General features: G+C 42.8%; 1 protein-coding gene across 1 annotated transcript in view; it reads right to left on the bottom strand.

Moving 5' to 3' along the window:
- Window positions 1-25934, bottom strand: part of LOC117542293 (FRAS1-related extracellular matrix protein 1-like) — a 290781-nt gene that overhangs the window by 68456 nt on the left and 196391 nt on the right. The window contains 3 exon segments of the mRNA XM_034209862.1: window positions 21622-21766; window positions 21874-22075; window positions 25547-25934. The exon segment at window positions 25547-25934 is cut by the window's right edge and continues 33 nt beyond it. Of these exon segments, the coding sequence (XP_034065753.1) occupies window positions 21622-21766; window positions 21874-22075; window positions 25547-25934 (735 nt within the window).

Here is a 25934-nt window from a genome sequence, read left to right as displayed (position 1 = left end):
CAAAAGGCCGCAATGTAGCACATGTTGGAAAGAAAATACAAGCTGCAATAGTTGAAGTGGAGAAATGGACAAATAATGGGGATTCAAACTGTCAGTAGCTAAGACGCAGGTCATTTGTTTTACAAAACGGCATAACATTGCTCCTATATCGTATAAGCAACCTCTTGAACAGGTTAATACAATAACATTTCTTGGTGTTTGGTTTGACGGAAAGCTAACATTAAGCAATCATATAGGAAAAGTTCAAAATAAATGTAAAAAGGTCAACAATGTACTTCGGTGTTTGGCGGGACAGGAGTGGGGAGCGAGTAGGTCATCACTTCTGAATATATATTGGGCACTCATGAGACCTGTATTTGATTATGGGTGTATAGTAGGGATGTGCATCTCCATCACTGAGGCCGATGCGATGCGCATCTCGATACGTTGCCACGATACGATACATTAACGATACATTTGAAACACCAGGCGATGCGATACGATACGATTCACCCCTGTTGCGATAGTTCGATACGATTTGATTCAACATTATGCGATTCGGTGCGATACGATGCGATTCAACACGATGCAAAAATAATGATACTTCAATTTGGTACGACAGAGGATTTTTGTTTTATTCCTTATATGCAGCAAATCATACATTAACAAAAAAGTGCTTTACATATTTGGTACTGCACATCCCATCATGCCATTTATTTGTTTACCTTTAAAAGCTCTCCAGAGTACAATTGTATAACACCTCACAGTTAAACAATGTAAGGATGCATTGCTCATGATTAACAATGTGCTAATAACAGCTACCATAGAGCAATGCCCATACAGCTGCCAGTCTGATGTGCTTAACACTCATTCATAGGCTAACTCACCAGTGAGCAGAAAGCGGTGGGTTCTATATGAACAATAAATAATACAAATAACCTTTCACAAACAGGTATTTCATAACTGCTTACAGTGAGGAATACATTTAAATTATTATTGGCCGTCACAGGCTGCTGTAAACTAAACACCACTCTCTCTGACAGAACACCTCACTGAGTGATTTAACTCATATGTCTAACTTTGAGGTTTCTCTTTTCAGCCGCAGACCCCATGTCAACTCTTTATGTGCGTCGCTAAGTTCCTCGTACTACTTGTGTACTTTAAATCGGCTCGGCATCGTTAACAATTTGCGAGCGATTTTTCAAGTTGACCGTCTGTGCCGCGCACATATACCATCAGGACGTTACTGATGGGGTGCGGCTGCGGAGTGATACTGTGTGTATGCAAGCCCGCATCTAGGACGGATCTATGTATCATGGCTGTAGACCTGTTAAGTAATAAAGATACCTCATACAAAGGTCTACGGATACCTTATTACTCTCCATGACCTGCGGTCAACTATATAGCCTAGCATAAAGGACTATTACAACGTCTTTCTTGAACAATCCGAAGTGTTGCCAAACGTTTGATTTGTAGGTATTTTTCGGTGCGCTGTGTTTCTCTTTCTCCTCGACTTCCGTGTGTGTTGATAACTGAGACTCTCGGCCTCCGTAGTGGCGAAGATATCAAAGATCGTATCTGCTGAGCGTTGACAAGATTAGGGGATTTTATATGAATGAATCGGTTTTTGACCGATGCAAAGACGCTACGCAATCGATGCATCGCGAGTTCAACCCGGTTCAACCCAAACTGTAGCCGATGTGCACTCTTTCAACCGGTGCACTCGCATCTTGAACGTTTATGCCGGTGCACCGATGCGAATCGGTGAATCTTAACATCTCTAGTGTATAGCGTTCATGGCAGCAGCAGAATCAAACCTTAAAAAACTGGATGTCCGACAAGCTCAGGCCCTGAGAATATGTAGTGGTTCTTTTAAAACATCTCCAGTATCAGCAATACAGGTGGAAATGGGAGAAATGCCTTTAAGGATAAGAAGAGTGAAGTTAATGTTGGCATACTGGGTAAACCTTCAGGGGCATAGTGATAGTCATCCTGCGAAAAGTATTTTGAAAGACTGCTGCGAGCACAATGAGTCACATTTAACAAGTTTTGGATGGATTGGCGATGTTAAAGCAGCAAGTATAGGTTTGAATCAAATACAGTATTGCCCCACAGTTCCAATCTCCTCCATTCCATCCTGGTTATTCCCATTGCCAAGTGTAGACCTCAATATACGAGAGGAGTTAAAGGAAAAGAAAGAACTACCAGTATGGCGCATAGTCCAGAATTATTTTGCAAGATATCACTCAGACTCAACAATCATATTTACAAATGGCTCCAAAGATCCAGAGACAGGGCGTGCAGGGGCAGCAGTTTATATCCCAGTGAGTAATACACATATAAAGAAAAGGGTAACAGACCATGTGTCAGTATACACCACAGAGTTGTTGGCATTGGTGTTGGCATTGAAATCGATAGAGGAGAAAGAAATACATAATAGTGTAATTGCATTTGACAGCTTTTCAGCATTATCGAGTATACGATCAGGCAGATCTTCATTTAGAATGGACATAATAAATGAAATATTTCTAATTTTATATAAAATGCAAAACAAAGGCATAGCAACTCGTTTCATCTGGGTTCCTGCTCATGTTGGTGTGGAGGGTAATGAACAGGTGGATATTCTGGCCAAACAAACACTCAGAAGTATGAACATATTCATAGAAGTTCCACTCAGCAAAGCGGAGGTTCAAACATTCATACAGAAATATGCACAAACAACATGGCAAGAACATTGGGACCTTTGTGATACAGGAAGACATCTTTATAAAATTCAAAGGTATGTGGGGGATGGAAGGAAGGTGGGGTTTAAAAGAAGGGAAGAAAATGTCATTTCTCAGATGAGAATAGGTCATACAGGTCTCAATCATACATTAAGTATAATAGGAAAGCATCCAACCGGAAAGTGTATACACTGCAGCCAGCCAGAAACTGTTGAGCATGTTTTACTGCTTTGCAGGAAATATAGTACTCAGAGAAATGTGCTTTTCCAGACACTGAAGAAAGCAACATTCCATGACTTGTCGCTATCAGGGCTGTTAGGGAAAACATCAGGCAATATGTATTGTGAGATTATTACGTTTCTAAGAGAAATTGATCAATTTAAAAATAATCTAGAGTTTTGGTTCTTTGTTTTGTTTCTTTTGTTTATTGTTTTCTGCATAGTCTGTTGTCCACACTCCAGTCCAGTTGGTGGCGGTAATGCACCTACAAGTTGGTTTACCAACCGCCAATTAACACTAAAGAAGAAGAAGTAATTTCAAATGGCGGAAGGTCGACAGCTGTTATGACATTAGGATTAGGGTCATGAAGAGTGAGATCGCTACCCCTTTAAGAGAGGGGTGTGGCACGCAGTGTTGCCAACTTGGCGATTTTCTCGTTAAATTTGGCGGCTTTCCAAACCCTCCGGCTACTTATTTGTGTCAAAAGCGACTAACGACTAATCTAACGATTTATAATGGTGTTATTAGGGACTTTTCTGATGTTTGGAGACTCACGTATTGTTCTGCAGTTAACGAGCCGCGGGTGCTGCCGTGAGCCCCGCCTCCCTCCCATAGTACTCACAGGCGCTCAGACTGACAGTTGCCTGGCCGCAGCAGAGCTGCTGCTGCAGTCAGAGCAGAGAGGAGACAACCACACTCCCCCGCGTCGAGACTGCAAATTAATTGCGCATGCGCCAACTGCCAAGCCGTCCTGGTTTTGAGCGGGATTTAAATGTAAATGTTTCTTCACTCACTTTCACACTATAATAAAGTTATGTTCTGCTTAAGACGGGGAAGCAACAAAGTAATTTTACCTTGCAGAATAGAGACATTTCTGATCTACTGTCGTCTGGATTTAACTCCGGTGGTTTCAAGTTTTGATCCTTGAAGGGTTGGGAACGTTTTTTGTACTCCCCTCTACCATGCTCTCTCCTACAGCCGCCATTACATGATATGCAAATTAGGCGATGACGTCATTTAGCGACTTCTGGCGACTTTTCGGACAGCCAATAGCTACTCTCCTTACTATGGAGTTGGCAACACTGGTGGCACGTGCATGTGAGAGTGGGTATGGTAGAGCGAGAGTGAGCGAGCGGTAGATATGTTTTCTGGAAATGAAACGAGGCAGCAGGAAAACACATAGGTCTGTGATGTATCTTGTGAAACGGAAGAACTAAATAAATACAACGACCTCCCAAGACGAGCTCGCCTCTCTCCAGTGATTTCATAAAGTGGGTTATTGAATCCGAAGCGTGTTGCTTCTGCCCTGGGAGACGACAGAGAGTCATTCCCCCCTGTTTCCTCGACCACGGTCTGGGAGCCGACAGGAAAGTTCAACATTGGCGACCACGAAGGGACTGTTCATGTTCAACATAAAGACAGTGGTGAGAACATAAACAGAGTAAATAAACGGTGGAGATAAACCGTAATATTTGCCGTGCTAATTAGCAAGTTTATGCAGCTGCAAGCTAAGCTAAATGGCGGCCGCTAACGTAAACAAGCCGGAGGATTGCTACGAGCTAACAAGCTATTCCAACCCGTTCATGAGTCCAACTGCTACAGAGACACAGGTGGAATTTAAAATGGACAATGTTAATGAAATAAATGAAGTGTTTGAACGTTTTAACCCTTTCATATGTGACAATGAGCCCAGTCGGCCGAGGTTTTCAAGCACAAACCCTTTTGCTCAGGACTGAAATACAAGGCCGAGGCCCATGCGATCAAGTATATAGCCCCCAAGCTCATGTCAAGCCATCAAGGGTGCAGGACACGTGCATGGCTGCTACTGTTTCCAACCCCTTTACCCCTGAATATAGGGCAGGGTTGCCAACTCTCACGCATCTGGCGTGTGACACACGCTTTCACTCTCAATCTCACGCTCTCACGCTGACCAAACTATTCTCACGCCAAAAACAAGATGAACCTGCGATCGTTTTTGGTTGGTTATTTACAATGTTGAGTTGACAGCTGCTCAAGCTGTCGATCCGCTCCCTCCCCGCCCCCACCACTCTTAACAACGTTAACAGACAGCAGAGCAGTGGGAGCCGGTTGGTCAATCCCCGACCCGTATTGCGCATGCGCAGATCCAGTAGAAACGATAACAAAGTAAAAGTCTGCTGCTTGTTGTTCTACTTGGCCAAAATAGAGTCAAAGAGTATGAGAATGAGAGTGTGTTAATTAATATATTTGGCAGTTTGGCGTAAGTCTGTAGATGTGTGTGTGTGTGTGTGTGTGTGTGTGTGTTTCATGTATAAGCCTCTCACAATAATTAATTTTGTTGGATACATTTTCCCGGAAATTATTGCGATAACCGATAATATTGTCGGCACCGTTGTATGACCATTTTAGACCACTGACATAATGATAATATATAATAATAATTCAAGTACATTCTTTCAAACTGCTAGTCACATCCTCATGTAAATGTATTGAGTTCATTTTAATTTATCGTACGATAAGTCAATTAATTGCTTATCGCGACAGGCACACAATAAAACAGTGGAAACAAACATGTGTTTGACTTTCATTAGTGAATGAAACTGTGTGCCCTTTATAGTCTGTCCAATATTGTGTATTTGTATATATTATTGTATATATATATCCTATATATATGCTAAGGTCCCGCTGCTGACACGATAGCAGTCATTTAGTGCGCACATGTGTAATTAAACCATGAATTAAACCCATGATATCAAAATCTCACTCCAGCCAGGTACCCAAAGTTGGCAACCCTGATATAGGGGATAATTCATACATAGCACGCCAGTCAGTGTGCGAACTATACCACGGTCTCCGGGGGAGCCGGGATTTTTATTTTTTTTGCGGGGGGGGGTGGGTAAATGCTGATCCGTGCATTAATAGCAACAGCACAGACATAGGCCTATTATAAAGAGAAAATATGTTGCACACGGGGTGGTGCCACAGGTCTACATTTACATGAAACGTCCCGATGGATCATGTCAACAGATTTCCCGAGCATGTATGGGCTACGCAAACTTCAATCAACTTGATAATAAATAATCCACGGACCACCAATGTAACGTTTGACTGTTTAATTAAATCAACTTAAAATAACTCAAAAACAGGCTACATTGTTTCACATGGGCTATAGCCTATTATGGCTGTAGCCCACACAGAGCCGAACACACGCGATAAGAGCAGCCAGCGGCACCAACCATGAACAATATTAATATTAATAATATAATACTCGGTTCTGTTGTAGCAGCAGTCACAACGTACGATGTGCTACCACCAGCTACATTCGGTTGGTCTTCTTGATCAGGTTGTTTGGCCGTCTTTTTAAAGAAATTGCCCAAGGTAAGTTGTTTTTTTCTTTTCGACATGTCAGCAGCAGCAACAATGCCTGGTAAACATGCAGTGCTCACTAAACGAACTTGTGAGTGAGTGGGTAGTGGGTGGAGCTGCGGGCAGCGTGCAAGCAGGCAACACTTTTTTCATGAATCATAAACTCTAAATATAATTTTATCTCACTTATTTTACACCTTTGAAAAAAAAAACATGCCCAAAATGGAATTTATTTGGTCATCATATCAGTATTTTAGAGAGCTCCCCCCAAATTTCACAAACCATGTTCCCAGGGGAGCTCATGTCACCACTAGGGGAGCTATAGCTCCCCCTGCTCCCCTCCAGTTCGCACCCTGACACCAGTCCCTTATCCATGCTATAGGCTGTCACCAGAAGAAGAGCATAGTCAGACTATGCAATTAAAGTGCTATTCCCCCAAATATGAACGGCCAAAATCACGTGCACGCCAGCCTCGCCGTGCACACTGCCTGGATTCTTCAGAGGGTGAGGAGGACTGTGAACAGAGAGAAAGAGTCCCAATACTGCGCCCTGGTCAGTATGATGGCACAACACCTTGGAAAGAGTTCCTGCACAGGTTTGAGAGCTGCGCTGAAGCTAATTGTTGGTCAGAAAAGACTATGGCTATCCAATTGAAGTTTTGCCTTGTGGGTGCAGCAGCGGCAATTGTCCACAGAAATCCCAGGTCTTCACAGTGGGACTACCGCCACCTGCTGGAGGAACTAGAGACTGCATACGCCCCTCTTCAGAGAATGCAGCAGCAGTGGCTATTGAATTAAGACAGCGTGTCCGCAAAACGGGTGAGGCTCTTCATGTTTTGAGGGATGACATTTATGGGAAAGTGTCTGTAGCCTACAGTAACAGGACTGAGCAAGACGTGATAGGCGTTGAAGTTTTCACTAATGCTCTGGGAGATGCAGAAATGGTTAAAAAACTGTTGGAGCAGCGGCCTCAGACACTAGCCCAAGCATATGACATTGCCCGCCGCCATGAAACCACCAAGCAGACTGCGCTTTATGTCACGCTCCGCATGCACCCAGGGGCACACAACATCACTGAACGGAGGCCCCGTGCTGCTGTCATCAGGGAAAGAGCAGAGGAGGAGCCGATTGAGACTGCAGCCACACCCCCAGGACCCAGATGGAAGCCTGAGCCTGCTAACTCCAGCCCATATCCCCAACACACCTTCTCCAACTCGAAATGCACACCCAGCAAACAAAAAGGCCGTAAAGATATTAACTGGGAGGAGATTCGTTGTCATAACTGTTCAGGATTAGGTCACATGAAGATAAATTGCCCCTCACCAAAGAAAACAACAAGAGCCCAAGTTTATTCAGCATTTCCTGAAATCACTGACCCCACTGTGCTTCACCTTAAAAAACTAAATCAAGAAATGAGTATTCTCATGCTTATAAATGAACTGGAAGTGTGTGCTGTTTTGGACAGTGGTGCACGGAAAAGTGTGTTGGCTCTGCATCAGTACGAAGCTATTCACCCAGAGGTCCGGCCTCCTCTCCAGCAATCAGTTGTTACGTCCGTTGTTGGTATCGGTCCGGGTGACATACCTGTGCTCGGTGAGGCTAACTTCCCTGTCCAGATAAACCGACGCCAAGTTAGCATACACTTCCTGGTTGCTGACATAGCTTCAGATGAAGCCCTGTTAGGCCATCCATTCCTGGTCCAATCCAAAGCACGTCTTGACTATGGTACCAATCGTATGGTTCTGTTTGGTGAAGAGGTCCCATTCTTCAAGCCACGAAGCAAGCCACCATCACGTGTAGTGAGAGTATCCCGTACTGTTGTAATGGAGCCTGGGCGGGAGTACATGGTGCCAGGCTACACACGTTATAAAGGACAAGCTAAAGGGGAAGTAATGCTTAGCCCCACCAAGGGTTTCGTTGAAAAACACAGACTGCTGGTAGCCCGAGCCCTTGTAGAAACTCAGCACTCTGGAACTGTGCACCTCCGCATCTTCAATCCAGGAAACGCTCCCGTAACCATCAAGGAGGGGGCCATCGCCGCTGTTCTTCAACCTGTCGAAGCTGTACAGCCTGCAACCACTACAGATCAGTCGGGGGCAGACTGTCATTGGTCCCACGGTCCCAAAGCACCTGCAACAGCTCTACTGAGCTGAAAGCTGAAGAGCAGCCCCAGCTTGCAAAGTTACTGCACACATATGGCAGTGTGTTCTCTACTGCAGTGGTTCTCAAAGTGGGGTCCGCGACCCCCCGGGGGTCCGTGGCACTCTGCCAGGGGGTCCGTGAAAAGTTTTCAGATTCATTAGTTTTTTTTTTTGTGACGCAACACTTTTGGAGAGAGAGGACGCTGGCGTTGTCTGTTCGCCGCTTCTCTGTCCGAAAATGTATCTGCCGAATTTTGGACCAACGTTTCTACCTCAGTTTCCATACGTTCAGTGACTTGCACACGCTGTTCTGGACACTTTTGTAACACCCGATCGCAACTTTTTACGGATGCTCCGCTTCCGACCTGTCCACCCTGCGACACCTGCTAATGTTGCTCCTGCTTCAGGGCTAACGCTATCGCTAACGTTAGTGGCTCCATCTGACGACAAGCCCGATTCTCCGTCTCATTTTCCCGTTTTGAGTCCCGATCCTGCTTCACTGTATCACCTGCTTAGCTGCTGTTTGATTTTGTTCTGTCACAAAAGATACAACAACGGTCCTCTCCACCAGCCAGTCTGACGGCGATCAGAATCTAGCCTAGTTCTACCTGCTCAGGCTAGCCTGCTCTGGCCACCACCGGTGCTCCTCTGCGGCAAACGTCTTCAACTTCCACCATCTCTCCTCAGTGCTGTCCGTCCTTGAGTCACTTCCTGGACAGGCTGCCTGCTGTCCTGGTTCATCTGTACTCTTGGCTGATAGCGCATTCTCCCGGCCGATCCGCGACCACAGCTAACACTGTGCTAACGTTAGCATCATACCATCGTGATGCTTCGTTACTCCGCCTCGCAACTTTTTAGGATCAACCACTTCACTAGACCCCTCTATGTCTGTCAGTCATTGAATACCTCGGGCTGTTACGAGTTGGCAGACCCAGGTATGTCCACAGAGGTTCCAAACGTGGGTTTGTTTACACCGGCTCAGCTGACACTATCCCAACTGTGTGGTCCCGGCGCCCCGTCACCGCCCACTTACGTCATCACAACAAACCACACGTGTGCAGTGTTAACCTGAAGCCCTTGGCCTGTGTTGATGGCATCACTGTTTTACCAGCCATTGCAACATATAACAACTCCCACACATTCATGTTGTTAAATACCCGCTCCCTTAACAACAAAGCATCACTTATTAATGAAATCATCATTGATAGGAAATTGGATTTTCTCTGCCTCACTGAGACATGGCAAAACCAACAAGACTTCCTTACACTCAACCTAGCCACCCCCCCAGGTTATGCTTATCTCCAACAGCCCCGCTCCATTGGTCGTGGTGGTGGGCTGGCAGTCATCCACAGAGCAGATATCCCTGTCAAACAGCTGCTTGTGACGAATAAAATCTCACTTGAGTGCATTGCCTTCTCAGTGGCTGCCCCCTCAAAGCAGCAGGTCGTCCTCATTTACCGCCCCCCCAAACCTTCCACGTCATTCATGTCTGAGTTGTCTGAGCTTCTCACCTCAATCTGCTCCATGTCCCCATCCACACTACTGCTAGGTGATTTTAACATCCACATGGACTCCAGCACCTGCACCTTTGCCGCTGAGTTTCTGTCACTATTGGAGTGCTTTAACATCACGCAGCATGTCCAAGGTCCCACCCACACTAAGGGCCACACCTTGCGTGTCTTCACTTGCAGAGAGAAGCAATCAGCTTCATGGACTGCCTTGCATCACTCCAATAGTGTCCAGAGCTGGCTGCCATTACAAGTAGTGGTTTGGGATTGTAGCAATGCAGTTGCAGTTGTTTTGCAATTTACTTGATATATGTTGCAATGCAGGCATGTGTTCAATTGTTTATAGCCTGCATTTATTTTGTGATTTGACTTTTATAAATCATTTAACTAAGAGTGAAACACTTGATGTGTTATCTTTATGTGTGTGTGTGTGTATATTCTGAAATGCACTTCAAATGATCACTTTTCTCTTGATTTCCCTTTGATATTTTCTTTAGGTACAGTATTACTTGCAGCTAATTGATTGTTTTATGGGTATTCTGTGTTGAGATGGTGCAAATATTTTTAATACATATCTAATATATTTCTAATACATTTCTCTTGTGTTGTTCTTTCACATAACTAAGACTATAGAAGTGTAAAAAATAGGCTACGTCAGATTATTCCAAGGGACATACAAGTCAAGTAAATTTTTATTTATATAGCCCAAAATCACAAATCAGAATGAGGGGGTCCTTGGTGTATTCTCTATCTTGTAAGGGGTCCTTGGCTGAAAAACAATTGAGAACCTCTGCTCTACTGGCCCTGATGACCTCGGCCGCACTAGCCTGGTGCAGCATGACATCCTAACCAGGCCAGGTGCCCCAGTCAAGCAAACGCCACGCCGTATGGCCTCAGAGAAGCAAGAAAGTGCCAACCAGCAGATACAACAGAGCCTGGAGGTAGGACTGGCCCGCCGCAGTAACAGCGCACCATAACCTATAGTTATGGTGCGCAAAAAGGACGGCACCTACCGCCTTTGCATAGACTATAGAGCCCTAAATGACAGCAATATTAAAGATGCTTATCCACTACCCCGCATCCAAGACACACTAGACACCCTCTCCAATGCCAAATGGTTCAGCACGCTGGACCTCGCCTCTGGCTATTGGCAGGTCGAGCTGACCCCTAGAGCACGCAAAGCATCTGCCTTCTGCACAATAAATTGACTGTTTGAGTGGAATATCATGCCCTTCGGATTGTGCAACGCCCCCGCAACCTTTCAGCGCCTGATGGACCGCGTGTTGACTGGCATGCAGTGGGAGACCTGCCTCGTCTACCTGGACGACATCATCGTGCTGGGCAGAGATGTGCCAGAGATGCTGCAACGACTGAGCCAGGTTTTCGACCGCCTCCAACAGGCTAACCTGTAACTCAAGCCTGCAAAATGCTGTCTCTTTCGCCGCCAGGTGGCCTACCTGGGCCACATTGTCTCTGAGGATGGTGTGGCTACTGACCCCAGCAAAGTTCAGAAGGTGCAGGAGTGGCCGGCGCCTACATCAGTCCAAGAAGTCCGCCAGTTCATCGGCCTTGCATCATACTACAGTTAAAGACTTTGCCTCCGTGGCTGAGCCTCTCCACACCCTGACAAAGAAGTATGCCCGTTTTCACTGGAGTGAAGAATGCCAGGAATCATTCAACGAGCTCAAGCGTCTGCTAACCACAGCACCAGTTTTGGGTTATCCACTCGACCAAGGCAGCATGATACTGGACACAGATGCCAGCGATGTGGGCATTGGCGCTGTCCTCTCTCAGGTTCAGCAGGGCAGAGAGCGCGTGCTGGCCTATGGGAGTCGCAAACTATCCAAAACTGAACAGAATTACTGCACTACACGACGTGAACTGCTGGCTGTGGTGGAGTTTACATCACACTTCAGGCAGTACCTCCTGGGCCGGCCCTTCACAGTGCGCACTGACCACAGCAGCCTTCGCTGGCTAACACGGATGAAAGAGCCTGAGGGACAGCTTGCCAGGTGGTTGGAGAGACTGGGTGAATACAACTTTGAGATTGTTCATCGGCCTGGCCGGCTGCACAGCAACGCAGACAGCCTCTCAAGGAGACCCTGCCGCGAGTCTTGTCCATGTATGCTGCCATGCCCCTCCCCTCAGCCGGTGAGCTTTAGTGATCAGGCGGTGCAGTGCCAGTTGGACTCTGACATCAACCAGGCGATGGTGAGTCCAGTGGGGGTAGAGAGACCCTCAGCTTCCACAGCAGTGAATCCAGTGGGGGTAGGAGAAGCTTCACCTGCTGAGATTGACAATGTAAATTCTGGAATAATCTACCGGACTACGACCAACAATACTACTGGGCTGTTCTGCGGCTGGAGCCCAGAGGAGCTGCGGCAGGCTCAAGAGGCTGATCCAGACATAGGCCCCATCAAAGCATGGATGAAGGCCAGCGATGAACGGCCACAATGGGTAACAGTCTCCCCGTGCAGCCCAGCTACAAAAACATATTGGAGCCAGTGGAAGCGGCTCTACTTCAAAGACGGAATTCTGGTTAGGCGGTTCTACTGCCTAGATGACACACAGTTTTATCCACAAGTGGTGCTGCCTCGAGTCTTCCGTCCTGATGTCATGAAACAAATGCATGACGGTCAAATAGGTGGACATTTTGGTATAATGCGCACAGTGGCCCGGCTGCAGACCCGATACTTCTGGTACATAATGAGAGAATACGTTGCCCTCTGGTGTAGCACCTGTACCAGCTGTGCATCCAAAGCCAGGCCCCGTAAGACACCACAAGCTCCAATGGGCACTGTCAGGGTAGGAGCCCCCATGGAGCGCATCGCCTTGGACATCATGGGGCCCCTGAACGAGACAGATCTCAAAAACTGTTATGTGCTTGTGATACAGGACTATTTTACAAAGTGGGTGGAAGCTTACCCCCTTCCCAACCAGCAGGCTGTAACTGTGACTGAAGTGCTGGCTTCAGAGTGGGTGTGTCGTTATGGAGCACCACAGATGCTGCACAGTGATCAAGGCCGAAACTTTGAATCCGAAGTGTTTCAGGAAATGTGTAAGCTGTTTGGCATTGACAAAACACGCACAACACCTTTCAGACCTCAATCTGATGGCCAAGTCGAAAGATGTAATGCCACACTACAAAATATACTGGCCACAACAGCTGAGCACTGCCACTGGGACTGGGACCTCATGATCCCCTATGCTGTTATGGCTTACAGAGCAACCAAGCACAGTGCAACTGGTTTCACCCCCAACTTCATGATGTTTGGCCGGGAAGTGAGCGAGCCGGTGGACCTGGTAGCTGGTCTACCCCCAGACTCTGACACACTCCCTTCAGCCCCTGAATATGTCCAGCAGACCCGACAACGCCTGGAGCTGGCTCATCAAATCACCAGAGAGGCCCTTGGTGAGTCTATAAAACGTGCTAAGAGACAATACGACAAAAACTGCTGTCGCACACAGTACCATATTGGTGATGCTGTGTGGTACCTGATTAAAGAAACGGGGAGAGTCCAAAACAAAGTCAGGAAGTTTCTCCCGTCGTACGAAGGACCATATTTTGTTCTGGGACACTTGGATGATCTGGTATATCACATCCAGAAAGGCCCGATGACTAAAGTGAAAGTGGTTCACCATGATCAGCTGAAACCCTACCGCTGCCGTGATCCACTGGACAGGTGTCGGCCCCTTCCTTGGACATGGATCCTGCAGATCCTACCCTGGGTCTATCTCAACTGTTCACCGACACTGACGCCGCAGCTGAGGAAGGCTCCAGCTGCACCCTGCCAGATCCAGAAGTGGAGACTGTCACTGCTGCCCTTTCAGTCCCCTCCACTCCTCCGGACTCTTCTGCCCCTGAGGACATTCAGGTTAATGGGGGTAGTGTGGCAGAGCAGCACCGTCGGAGCCATCATGTTCCAGGGCGACGGACGGGCCGCAACAGAGGACCACCTGTCTGGTATGGTGAGTGGGTGAGGACATAAGCCCCACAGTTAAAGGACTGTTCATGGACACGTTATGTTGTTTACTAATGTCCAAGCTACATTTTATTGTTTCATATGTTCATACATAAAAAGAGAAAAAAAGACTTGAGGAGAGCAGGTTGATAACCATATGAGAATTTAAGTTTTGAATGCCTTCTGACTGCTATTTTAGAGCTCAGCTATTAATGTCTTTTCAGGGTTTCCTTATGCTCCACAGTGATATGTGCACACAAAGACTGCTATATATCTGCACTGAAATGTTGTACCCTTTAATGTACCATGTAATTTACTGTGCTGGATTAGAATTGTGTGCAATTGCCATCCAGAGTGGGGGTAGTGTTATGACATTAGGGTCATGAAGAGTGAGATCGCTACCCCTTTAAGAGAGGGGTGTGGCACGTGCATGTGAGAGTGGGTATGGTAGAGCGAGAGTGAGCGAGCGGTAGATATGTTTTCTGGAAATGAAACGAGGCAGCAGGAAAACACATAGGTCTGTGATGTATCTTGTGAAACGGAAGAACTAAATAAATACAACGACCTCCCAAGACGAGCTCGCCTCTCTCCAGTGATTTCATAAAGTGGGTTATTGAATCCGAAGCGTGTTGCTTCTGCCCTGGGAGACGACAGAGAGTCATTCCCCCCTGTTTCCTCGACCACGGTCTGGGAGCCGACAGGAAAGTTCAACACAGCGAAAACAGAGCATTTAATGACATTTTCTCTTACTGGACCTCTTTGAAATGCAATTGAATACCCCTGCATTATAGCAACAACAATAATAATAATACCAAAAATAATAATTGGGAGGGGGGGGCGCGGCTGTTCTTATGTTCTCTGAGGGGAGGCTCACCTTCCCACACTTTGAAAACCCCTGTCCTAAAGGGTCTGTAAGGAGGGATTGTAAGAAATTAAAATCAATGTTTAATGATGTGATATAATCTAAACATACAGTAATGTTCTAACTGTTTTATTGTGAAAACACTTCCGGTTAGCATTTGCCTGTGGTTAGTTTATTTTGAAAAGCTATTCCGGAAGGGATCTCCGAAGTATCACGAGTAAACTTGACTTCCGTTTTTGAGTAAACAACGATTGCGGTCGTTAAAATGCATTAAGTAAAAAGTTATGAAAGAGAGTATGAGGAGAAAAGGCGTGTTAAAGTTATGTATTGAATGTACAACGTGAGGCTCCACCGCCGTGTGGAGGCTGTGGGTTGAGGGAAACGAAGAATAGGGCAAGTGATTGGATTTAAAGTAAGATATTTATAGTAAGTGAAGACTTTTTACGGAGAGCCCGTCAAGACGGCATAGGTTTAAAAGGGTGATTACGTTAGGTGAGTGACGACAGCTTAATTGTCTCATTCCTTCCTATGAACTTACTATATTATCCTAAAATGGTGGCAGCAACATGCAGCTTAGGGCACATGACAGAAAATATAGCATTTGGTTTCTAAAAATACTTTTTACAGGGAGGCGTGTGGTGCAATGGGTTGTGCTTTGGTGTTGTGATCAGGTTCAAACCCCACTGCAGTCAGCATGTCGTTGTGTCCCTGAGACACTTCACCCCAAATTGCTCCTGTGGGGATTGCCCACAGTATTGAGTATGTAAGTCGCTTTGGATAAAAGTGTCTAACAAGTGACATGTCATGTAATACATTGCTAAATGACCAAGACTTGTTACACTGTTTGATTAAAAGAACAGAACAAATAGATAAGAAAGTGTGAAATAAGGAGAGGTTCTGTAAAATGGAGAAGTCAGAGTGAAAAGGACAAAGAACGTATACAACAAGAGAGATTAATTATAAATTAAGGTTTGGCTTCATCTGTTGGACATATTGTATATTATTTTAGTCAGAACTAGAACCACTGTGTTCAAATTTAGAACTATTAGATTTAACACATATTTGTATATTTAAAGCATTACACATAAATGATTTTGATCAGAAGTACAAAAGGGATTAGTAATTCATCCATAATACGAATATGTGTTCACTAAAAGTGATAATATTAATAATTATAATAGAAAGAAAACTTAGGCCTACTCTTGAGTCAATTTACATTGTTGTGATCTGTTAGTATGCTCTCTGCTGGTTTTCACTGTTGTTCTAAGTAACAGTAGGATTTAAAATATTGGAGAATATGTGGGGATTTTCTTCTTGTATGAAATATATGGAGCTTGAAATATGTGAGTATTTCATTTTATAGGAGAAAATGGTTTACTGAAAAGGTTGTTTTGAGTAAATATGTTACAAATGGTTGAAATAAAATTGTTTTTAAAGGAGTTCTGTAATATCATTAGGAGACATTCATTTTGTTGTTAAGATGGCATTTAACAACCAAGACAGATAGTATGATTAGAAAAAGACAGAGTGGAAAGGGTTGGATTTATTTAACCTCAGTGTGCTAGAATTTCTATAGGTAAACGTCCTGAGACCTGGACTCTCTCTCTCTCTGCCTGTCAGACGGCTAAGACCCCGACCCGCCTGAGCAAACAAAGGCCTATCCCAACCAGGAGACTGCTCCTTCTCAATAGACCAGACAGAGAACCAGAGCTGAACCAACAACAACAACAATAAGAACTGCATCCAGAACAATCTCCACCTGTGGCATCCAGAACCACAGCTCCATAAAGCTGCAAAGACACTGTAAAGGAGGAGATGAAATGCAAAGCAGTACAAGAACAGTGGCATGATGGGAGCTGCAGATGTAACTGGGCAGATGGCTGCCTCAAAGAGTTGCAGCGAATGGATTCAAGAGCTGATGGACAAAGGGGGAGGAGTCAGAGGAGTTGGTCGAGCAGAATGTGAGGAGGCCGGGGTCACGGCTCGAGATAAACCAGAGGAGAGGGGAAGGGAATCAATCGGAATGAGTGAGTTTACACATAAACACACTTATTAAAATAAAAAGTACCACATTTAAAGAAATTGAATTGACTTGATAAATAAGTAAAGATACAAAGTTGTATTACCCATTAATTCATCAATTGGTAAATTAAAAATAGCAGTAAAGAGGAAACTATTAAAGTAAAATGAGGAAATAATCGTAAAACACTGAGGGTACTGTGGGATAAAGGGGGAGACATGATGGAAATATTCACTACACTTTAAGCAGTGGGTGTTTTGGAGTCAAGAGTACAGAGTAGAACAGATTCTTCAATCTTTTCATCATGTGGACAAATTATTCTTTAAGACATTCTTATTCATGTGTGAATTTGGTAGAGATTTAATTTGTTACAGTATTCATCTACAGTTTAAAGGGATAGTTTTAGTAACCACTCTATAAGATCAGACACCTCTTTATTTATAGGTCATGTGGAAGGGAAAGCTAGTTCTAAGCAAAATAATAGTATTTCAATTTGAGGTATTGGTTTCACCATTGTGGCATATATTACTACAGGAGAACTTTTTATGGGAAATAACTGTTGTTTGTAGTCCAACATTTAGAGTTTAAAATAAAATAAAAATAAAAACAGCACATTTAATTTTGAAAAAGTAATATAATTGGGAGTAAACAAATGTGGGGCCTTCAATCACCCATTGTAATGGTGCATATTACTGACGACCAATAGGGAGAAGGGGTCACTCGACCCACCCTGCAGTGGTTTTAAAAAATCTTACTTGCAGCTTCACAGGAAGCGCACGGCACCAGGTTCTGAGTTTAAAAGACAAAGCGTCACCACCTCTTAATGGTCATCCATTTAATTAGTAATTAACTGACATTTAGAGATGTTAAAAAGTAAAAACATACCTACCATAAGTGATAATTCCTAAATTCAATTACAAACCATTGATGAAATGACTTCTGTTTTTAAATCCTTGAATAAGGAAGCAGTGATTGTTACATGTTCGGACACCCAAGGTTCCACGCACTGTTAAAGAGGTTAACATTGTTTTTAAGTGGACCAGATTTGAAGATAGATGAATATGAGTTATGAAATACATAGCAGAGCTTTACAGATCCTAGTAATGGTTTGACTCAAGATAATAATTATGTGCACAAGTTTCTGAAATAGATCTATTAGACATTTGAATATAGATTAGGTGTTGATAAACTGCAGTAGTAGTACAATAAGGAAGTGACATTTTTTGGCTAAACACTTTTCGGGGAATGTGGGAAGCAGCTGTCTCAATGAAAAGTTAGAGATATCTTGAACATTATAGTTGTAATTGTGAATTAATAAATGATGGCGCTCCATATATACATATTTGTGTAGACAAAGGATACTGGCCTATGCTGAAATATCAAAGTCTCTGCAGAGCACGACACATGGCCAAAAAGACTGAGACCAACTGACCTTTGACCCTGACCGACAGTGTAACTTGAGAAAAGCACTGTGAATGACTGACTCTGGGGTGAACCTGACCAAACTTGACTTTACAACCTGACAGTGTGAGTGTATGTCTGCATGTGATCAGTGCAACTGCATGATTTAAAACAATGACTAATCAAGCATGCTTTTGGACTAACACATTATTCTGGGGCTCTGTGGGCAACGAGAGGTTTCCTAACATTCCACAGAATTGGAAAACCACACTTGTGACCCGTTTCTAATCTACTTGATGATATTGCACTCCCACAGGAGTTTGCAGAATGTGAAACTCAAACTAAAACATGAAGATTCTGTTTCTTTTAGGACTGAAGGATGGAGAGAAACACTTAATTTCACTGGAGTGTTTACTGTGGAAATGATGGATGTACATTTGGGAAAAACTTTTGGTATTTTCTTATAATCCATTATTACCTGAAGGTTTTCTTCCCATACAGGATTTTGTTACACATGAGTTCATGTGTAAAAAGGGGGAGTGTGTGTATAATGTATTACATCAACATGGCTGTCAAATTCACAATCTACATTTTTCATTTAGGGACTGAAGGGAACCTGCTGCCCCAACGCGGATGTTCAATCTGACCATTGATTGACGGTTTTAGAATTGACCTGCTCCATATCTGGGGATAAGATACTGTTTGATGGATGTTGACATGTCTCTAATATTGATTGAGTTATAACAGGTAACACAGATGCAGAATCAGTGGCCAAGGGGCTACTGTGAGAGATGTGATTCCAGAATGGAATACTGAAGAAGTTGACCTGTGAGTAATGTTTCAACAGGTATAAAAGTAACTGAGGTTTGAAATGTAGAAAGAACATATTACAGTTAAAACTAAAACATAGTAATGTAATGACAGAATTTAATTTAGACAACATCATGTAACTAGCCTGGTGAAGAAGTAAAAGCCATAGACTTTATTGTTTAGGTCATTATGGGGATATACATTTCATCTACATTTATAATAGAAAGACATTTGATGACAGTTTGTTGGAATTCTGTATTCATTTTTTCAGCGTGATAATATCTAAGCACTGACAGGTAGAAGCAGTATCACCAGGAAATCATTCACTTTGTTAGTATCGTGATTTTGGTTGTTTTTGAATCCATAACATTAGTGTGTTTCTTTACCAGAAACATTAGCAGTTCATATTATATTTGGATTTTAAATAGGATCTCAAGGATTTCATTTAAAAATAAACACAGATGCTTGTCAGAAATTCAGAGCTATTGAAATATGTTATTTAGTTTAACTAAAGATGTTGGGGTTCTTATTTAGTTGGCACAGTCCAAGTACTAAGATTCTGAAGCTGTACTGGCAGATAGGAGGTCTACAATTAATTTGGAAAACATTAACATTAGAAATAATAAGCACACCATTTATAATTTACAGAGATAAGAAAATAAGTGGTTTTAAACAGAAGATTAAGATAAAGAGAATGTGAGATGTGTTTGACATGTGAAAATATGAAATGGTGCTAGAATATCTAATGAACAATCAAAGGGCTGTAACTCAATCTTAAATGAACCATACTCGCAGAACACCCCACAGACAGCAGAACTACATGGTCCCAGGAGGGATTTTTTAGCTAAAGACAGCATTAGGGCCTCCTGATGAGTTTAAAGATAGAAACCAAATATCAGCAGGTTTTGAAGTAATATTCCTCTGTCCCACAATCAACAAGGATGTGGATGGGGTGAGCTATATGTACTATAACCAGCAGAGATTCATAAATTACACCAGAGACGTAGTAAAAAGAAAAATAGACGTAGATTAGATTCACACCTTAAAAGGTATGAAAGGAGGGATTTGTGGAGTCTATTTGTATATAACATTACAAGACTGATTCTTATTATTACATTATATGCTTATTGTGCTCATGAGATTGCTATGACTATAGAATAAATAGACACAATCACTAATCCCAGGTTCTGATGGGTTAGATACCAACGAGGGGAATAGTCAGAAGAAAGTTTAGCTTGCAATATTGAAAGTAGCAAGGTTGAGTGCAGAGACTGAGAGAACACAAAGAGGTAGTCAGAACAGCACAACGCACCGGCCTTCACTTTGTATGGGAGCCGCGCTCCCCCGCAGAGCTAGGAAGCAACATTATGGTTTCCCGCTATATCTGAAGAAACGTTAGAGAAAATAAATTAGTATGATGGTGCCAGAGTAGGGAGGGACTTCCACAGGCCGGCCGAATGCTGATTGGAGGATCGTGTTGCCAAGACACTCTATCTGAGTCTGTGCACCTACCAAAGAGAACAAAGTCTAAACCACGGTATCTTTTCAGCTAGTCTTGACCAATCATAAATGTACGGGCAACGCCCTGTGTAATAAAAATGTATGCACGCACGAGGTTCGAGGCTCTTTACGGATTTGGTGGTTACAGATTACAGCTTTGCTGCCTGTGATTCCCAGAGACGTGATGAGTCCTTGGCCAAGTGATATATATATTGTGCTCTCTTTACAATAAATAGTTCAACTTAGAAGTTGTCTGTCTTTTCTGGAATTCTGAACCCAACAAAATCGATATGTTTCCACTATAGACTATAAGCTTTGTCCCAATATTTTATGTATATATAAAAATAAAGAAATCTTGTATTTTATTTACACGCACTATTGATTTATTCAGTCAAAATAGGACCTTGACACCGTCCACATAGCTATAGTGAAATAAAATAATAGAAAACATAAAGCCTCTTTGATTTAATAATCTGATTTGAAGTCTCTGCCATCTCATATAAAACACACTTCCTTATTTATCTTTGAATAATAATAACGTACAAATAAAGACGACCATACTACGGTATCTTTACTGCCATCAGCTGAGTTTAATATGATTAACCGACAGCTGTGGGTATTTTATATAACAAGATGACGTGTCTACTTGTAGGATAAATATTTTAACTATGTCAGCATGTCACCCCTTATGGAAGTCAGTAAAAGTTAGTTAAAACCATATTTATTTTCTTAAAATGATTAGCCTCAGTCATTTAAATCTTAAATATAATATGTTACTTTCCACTCTCTATCTCTCTCTCTCGCTGTCTTTGTATGTGACGGTGAGGTCGCTGTTGCATCGGAACCATGGAGCCTACAGCTATTTGTTTACGTGTTTAAAAAAGCAACAGAAGCTTATAAACATCTAAGTTGCCCCACCAGTTTTGTACATATAAAAACGCCACTGCTTCAGGCATATAGAGTACGCTAACTTTAGATACTTATATATCTTTATATGCCAGTACTGGTATTCATGTCTTTTATATAACATGGCATTTCTAAACTGTGATATTTATACTTGAGTGAAAGACTTCTTCTTCATATTCATATCATATTTGAGATGGTTGACCCTGACTGGACCAGGGTTCCCGTGCGTCTCTTGGACAAACCTACATTTGGGGTAGCATGGTGTTTCCAGCAGGGTCAGTGAGGAGGAACTGGAAGCTGTCCGCCGTCACCTCCATGTCGGCAGGGACGATGAAGGCCACGGCTCGCTGGTCCACGTCCCGCTGCGTGAAACAACCTTTGATGTATGCTCCTGAAAGGACAGGAATTGTTAGTCCAACTTAAAGAGTATAACAGTATGCAATACATCTATAATTTCTGATTCTGATAACCTCAGCTTTAAGTTCACACACAGCCCACCTGTGAGAGTATTTTCCAGGTAGCCGAACTGCGGAGGCCTGCTGATGGAGAACTCCAGCTCTTCCGCTGGGCTGTCAGGGTCGGAGGCCTGCAGGTGTTTTGAGGTGATGAAGATGCCATACCGGCCCCCGCCTAGACCCACCACAGTGTTAGGAATTCGCCTGGTGGACAGACTAGGCGGTAACCTATCCACACGATCGACCTGAACACAGCAGGAGACTTTTATTTAGTAAATAACTTTGATTTAGTGCAGGAAGAAGAGCATATCTGAGCCTCTGTGGGAATAATCAGCTGTTTCAGTAGATTTATTTAGTTTGGTAGAGGTGTACGAAAAGATAGACAAAACTTAGGAAATATCAGAAAGAGAAGTAACTAAATACAATTATTGCAGAACTGTCATTTAATTCAAGTCATCATACACAAACCTAAAAAAAGATAATAAAAGGATTTACAGTGCAGAGGCAGAAAACACTGGTTTTATTTGAAGCCTCCATCTTAATAACGTTTGAATGTTTCAAATGTTATAGAGAATATAATATTCTCTAATATAACTAATACTACTACTACTTTTACTACTACTGCTAATAATAATGATAATATTAATAACAATAATAATAATAATAGGTTCTGGTGTTTTTTATTCAACTACATTATTGGTTATTGTGCAGTTTAAGTTTGTTTCATATTTTTGTTATATTTATAAATCACTCTTTAAGCAAGGAAAGTAGAAATGAAGTGCAATAACATGAAATGCATCTTAAAAGCAGCAACAACCACAATCATTTCAACAGAAAGACATCAAAACAAGTTACATGACCAAAGCCAGTCTTTGTCAAGTCTGCAGAGTCTCCAGCTGCCAGATATATTACAAATGTTTCATTGTGAAAAGTTTCAGAACAGAAACAGAAAGTCTCTACATGGTTTGAAAACAATTACTAGAGATGTAATTGTTCTTGTTCAGACAATTGTTGACACAGGTGCAATTATGTGTTTCAGCCACTAGATGCTGCTCCTGTCATGTATCACATCAGATGAATAAACATTCCTTTTAAATGTTACAACCTCATCCATATTTAAAAATGTAAAGATATGAGTTGTAACTATTCAGGCATCTTCTGCTGTATTTCATTGACCTGAAGTGAGTCTTTATTCTGAATACAGCACATGAGAGAGCTCTGGCAAAAAAATGTTGTATAGTCTTCTCAAAGAGTATGCACCATCAGCCCCGTGAAAGTGATGTGAAGTAAATGCTCATCATTTGTCTGTTGATTGCCTTATAGTTACATTTACAAATGACCAAGAACTTACCCCATGTTGCTTTTGACTCAGGAAGAGAACAGTCTTTCTTTTATCTTATCACAGTTCACAAAGAGAACATTTAATAAACATAAGTTTAACAACAGCAAAACCAAATTCCAAAACAAAAATCATTTTCATTAAAACATTACTATTTAAAAAACGTTTAACCTACTTGAATAGACGAGTAGTGCAAGTTTTTCGTTTTTTGGGGAACATTGAACTGTTAGGACGTATTGAGCATACGACTGTATAAATACCTAACCCTAATACCTGGAATTTCCTGCAGAAGTTTGTGAACATATGATTCGATATAGTTTTGCGGTTTAACAATCCACCAGGTCATCAAGACTCTCCTCCGCTTTTTGGTTATTTGTTCAACACGGAGAGATGTGAGCAAAATGAGTCTCTTGTTCATGAATTCACGGGCTACACAGGGTGTGTAATTTATTCAAAATGAGTCATCTTATGAGTGAAGCATTCTACAGTATGAGGTTCAGTTCTTGGGTAAATGTGCATTACACCACCTTATATCATACTCACTTTTTTAGGACTAAACTAGACAGTTTAACATGTCTCATTGTATCCTATCTTCTGTTTATATGTTCTATTTTATTAACTGAAAGATTAAATAGTCTACGATAGAGATAATCATCAGTTAAAGCAAAATATCGAAATATTAAAAAGTTGAATAATCACAGAATATATAATATATAATATATATATATATATATATATATATACCATGTGACCATGTGTTTAGTAGTGTGTGCGTGTGTGTCCCTCTCTGAGCAGGTAGCATGCAACATTAGAGAGGGGGGGGGGGGTTTCCTGGCCCACCTGCCGCTCTCTGCATCAAATATTTACCTTCAGTCCAGCTGAGCGTCCAGCAGCTCCACCTCAGAACACCAGGCTCCATGGGAGAGCATCTCCTCGGCAATTGTACTCCAAATTCACGCTGGACTTTGGTATTTCCATTTTATATTTTGTATACTTCTACTCCGCTACATCTCAGAGGGAAATATTGTAATTTTACCTCCAATGTATCGACCAATTTGTTGATTTTTGATGTTTTTGATGAACTGATGAATAAAGTGTTCCTTCTTCTTCTAAAGCTAAACCAACTATTTCAAATCCTCTTGGACCAACCACACAGCTGAACACCTCATGAAAAGTAGATGTTTAGACATATTCATTAAAAAACATCAAATATAAAAATAAAACACTCACTACTTTTATCAACACTACTTTTTAAACTTTTCTTTTCTTCAAAGCTTTTGGAATTGTTTGATACATTTTTTTCTAAATGAGTTTCTGCTCCTAACCCTGTCTTTATTGCTCTGTGCTCATGTCCTTTGGCCTTATTGTCATGTCATCTGACTTGTCTGGTTTTATAAAATAGAAATAATAATAATATTGCACTGAAGTACTCTTATGGCGCATTTCCACTGCGGGCCTCGCATGCACAGTATAGTTAGGCCTTGGTAGGCCAGGCTCACTTTATGCTGCGTTTCCATTACAGTTTAGGAACTTGGGTAGTAACTATAGTAACGCAGTGTAGGCGGAGCCGTGACGTCATCTTCAATGTGAAACACAAAACCAACATCAGCCGTTAGCCCTCAGAGCTCACAGCTCCTCATATCAATCAATCAATGTTTATTTATATAGCCCAATATCACAAATGTTACATTTGTCTCAGTGGACTTCACAGTTTGTACAGAATATCAGTATGACAATACCTGTTCATATCTGTTCAGAAACTAGACAAAAGTTAAACAAGTACAAACCACAGACTGCCTGTGTCATGGCGAATACAGTCGCTGGTTTATTTATGTCTGTATGACGTTGTTGTGAGTGTGGACGGTCGGAGCATATATAACGTTAGCTTAGCCAAGCTCCATTTAGAAAACACACATTTTAAAAGGGTTTTTCGCCTGCCGTCTGTCTGCAGACTTGTCAAAGCATTAATTCATGGTTTTTACTAACCGGTATCAGTATGTTGTTACTTCGGCATCATTTTGAAACGTGTATTACAATTAAATCACGGTCAAATATGTTCATTTTGTTGTAGTTGCCAGCGATTCTCTCATACTCAGCCCGGTTGTTGGCCCGGAAAGAACCTCGATTTTGGAGAGCCAGAAAACTGTGAAAAAGTACCCACTAGCCAGAACTACGCCTAGTGGAAACGCAACCAAAAACGGGCCGGGCACGGCACGCTTAAACCGCACTCCGCACTGTAGTGGAAATGCGCCATTACTCTAAGCACAGTGTAGTATTACTTGTTATTACTTGGTACTTCAGTAACGTATACCTCTACAGTTCAGCGCAGCCTCCTGTGTTAAATAAATAGGAAATGTGTTTTGTGTGTGCTGCTCACCTGTATGTTAAAGACAGCCGGCTCCTCCCTCAGCTGTCCAAACTCCAGGTACCCGATGTTGGTCCCGTCGGTCGGCAGGAAGTAGAACCTGTCTATGTCCGCCAGGCTGCCCAGCTGGTGTTGGTAATCCAGATTCAGCTGGTCCACATCCGTTTGGGTGAACCCCAGTGGGGGAAACAGAGGGACTCCTCTCAGCAGCAGTCTGCCATGGCCTGGCGGCTGCGTGATGACGAAGCTCAAGTTGGAGGTGGCGGTGTCGGGGTCGGTGAGCTGCATCTGGGCAGGTGAGATGGTCTCCGTGGAGCCATCCTGCAGCCGGAGGCCCGTGTTGTGGTTGAGGGTTGGTGGGATGCGGTCACCGTGCTCAATGGTGAAGTGCAGAGTTCCA

This window comes from Gymnodraco acuticeps, unplaced genomic scaffold, assembly GCF_902827175.1.
Source record: "Gymnodraco acuticeps unplaced genomic scaffold, fGymAcu1.1, whole genome shotgun sequence".
Lineage (NCBI taxonomy): Eukaryota > Metazoa > Chordata > Actinopteri > Perciformes > Bathydraconidae > Gymnodraco > Gymnodraco acuticeps.
This window is presented reverse-complemented; position numbering and strand designations above follow the sequence as displayed.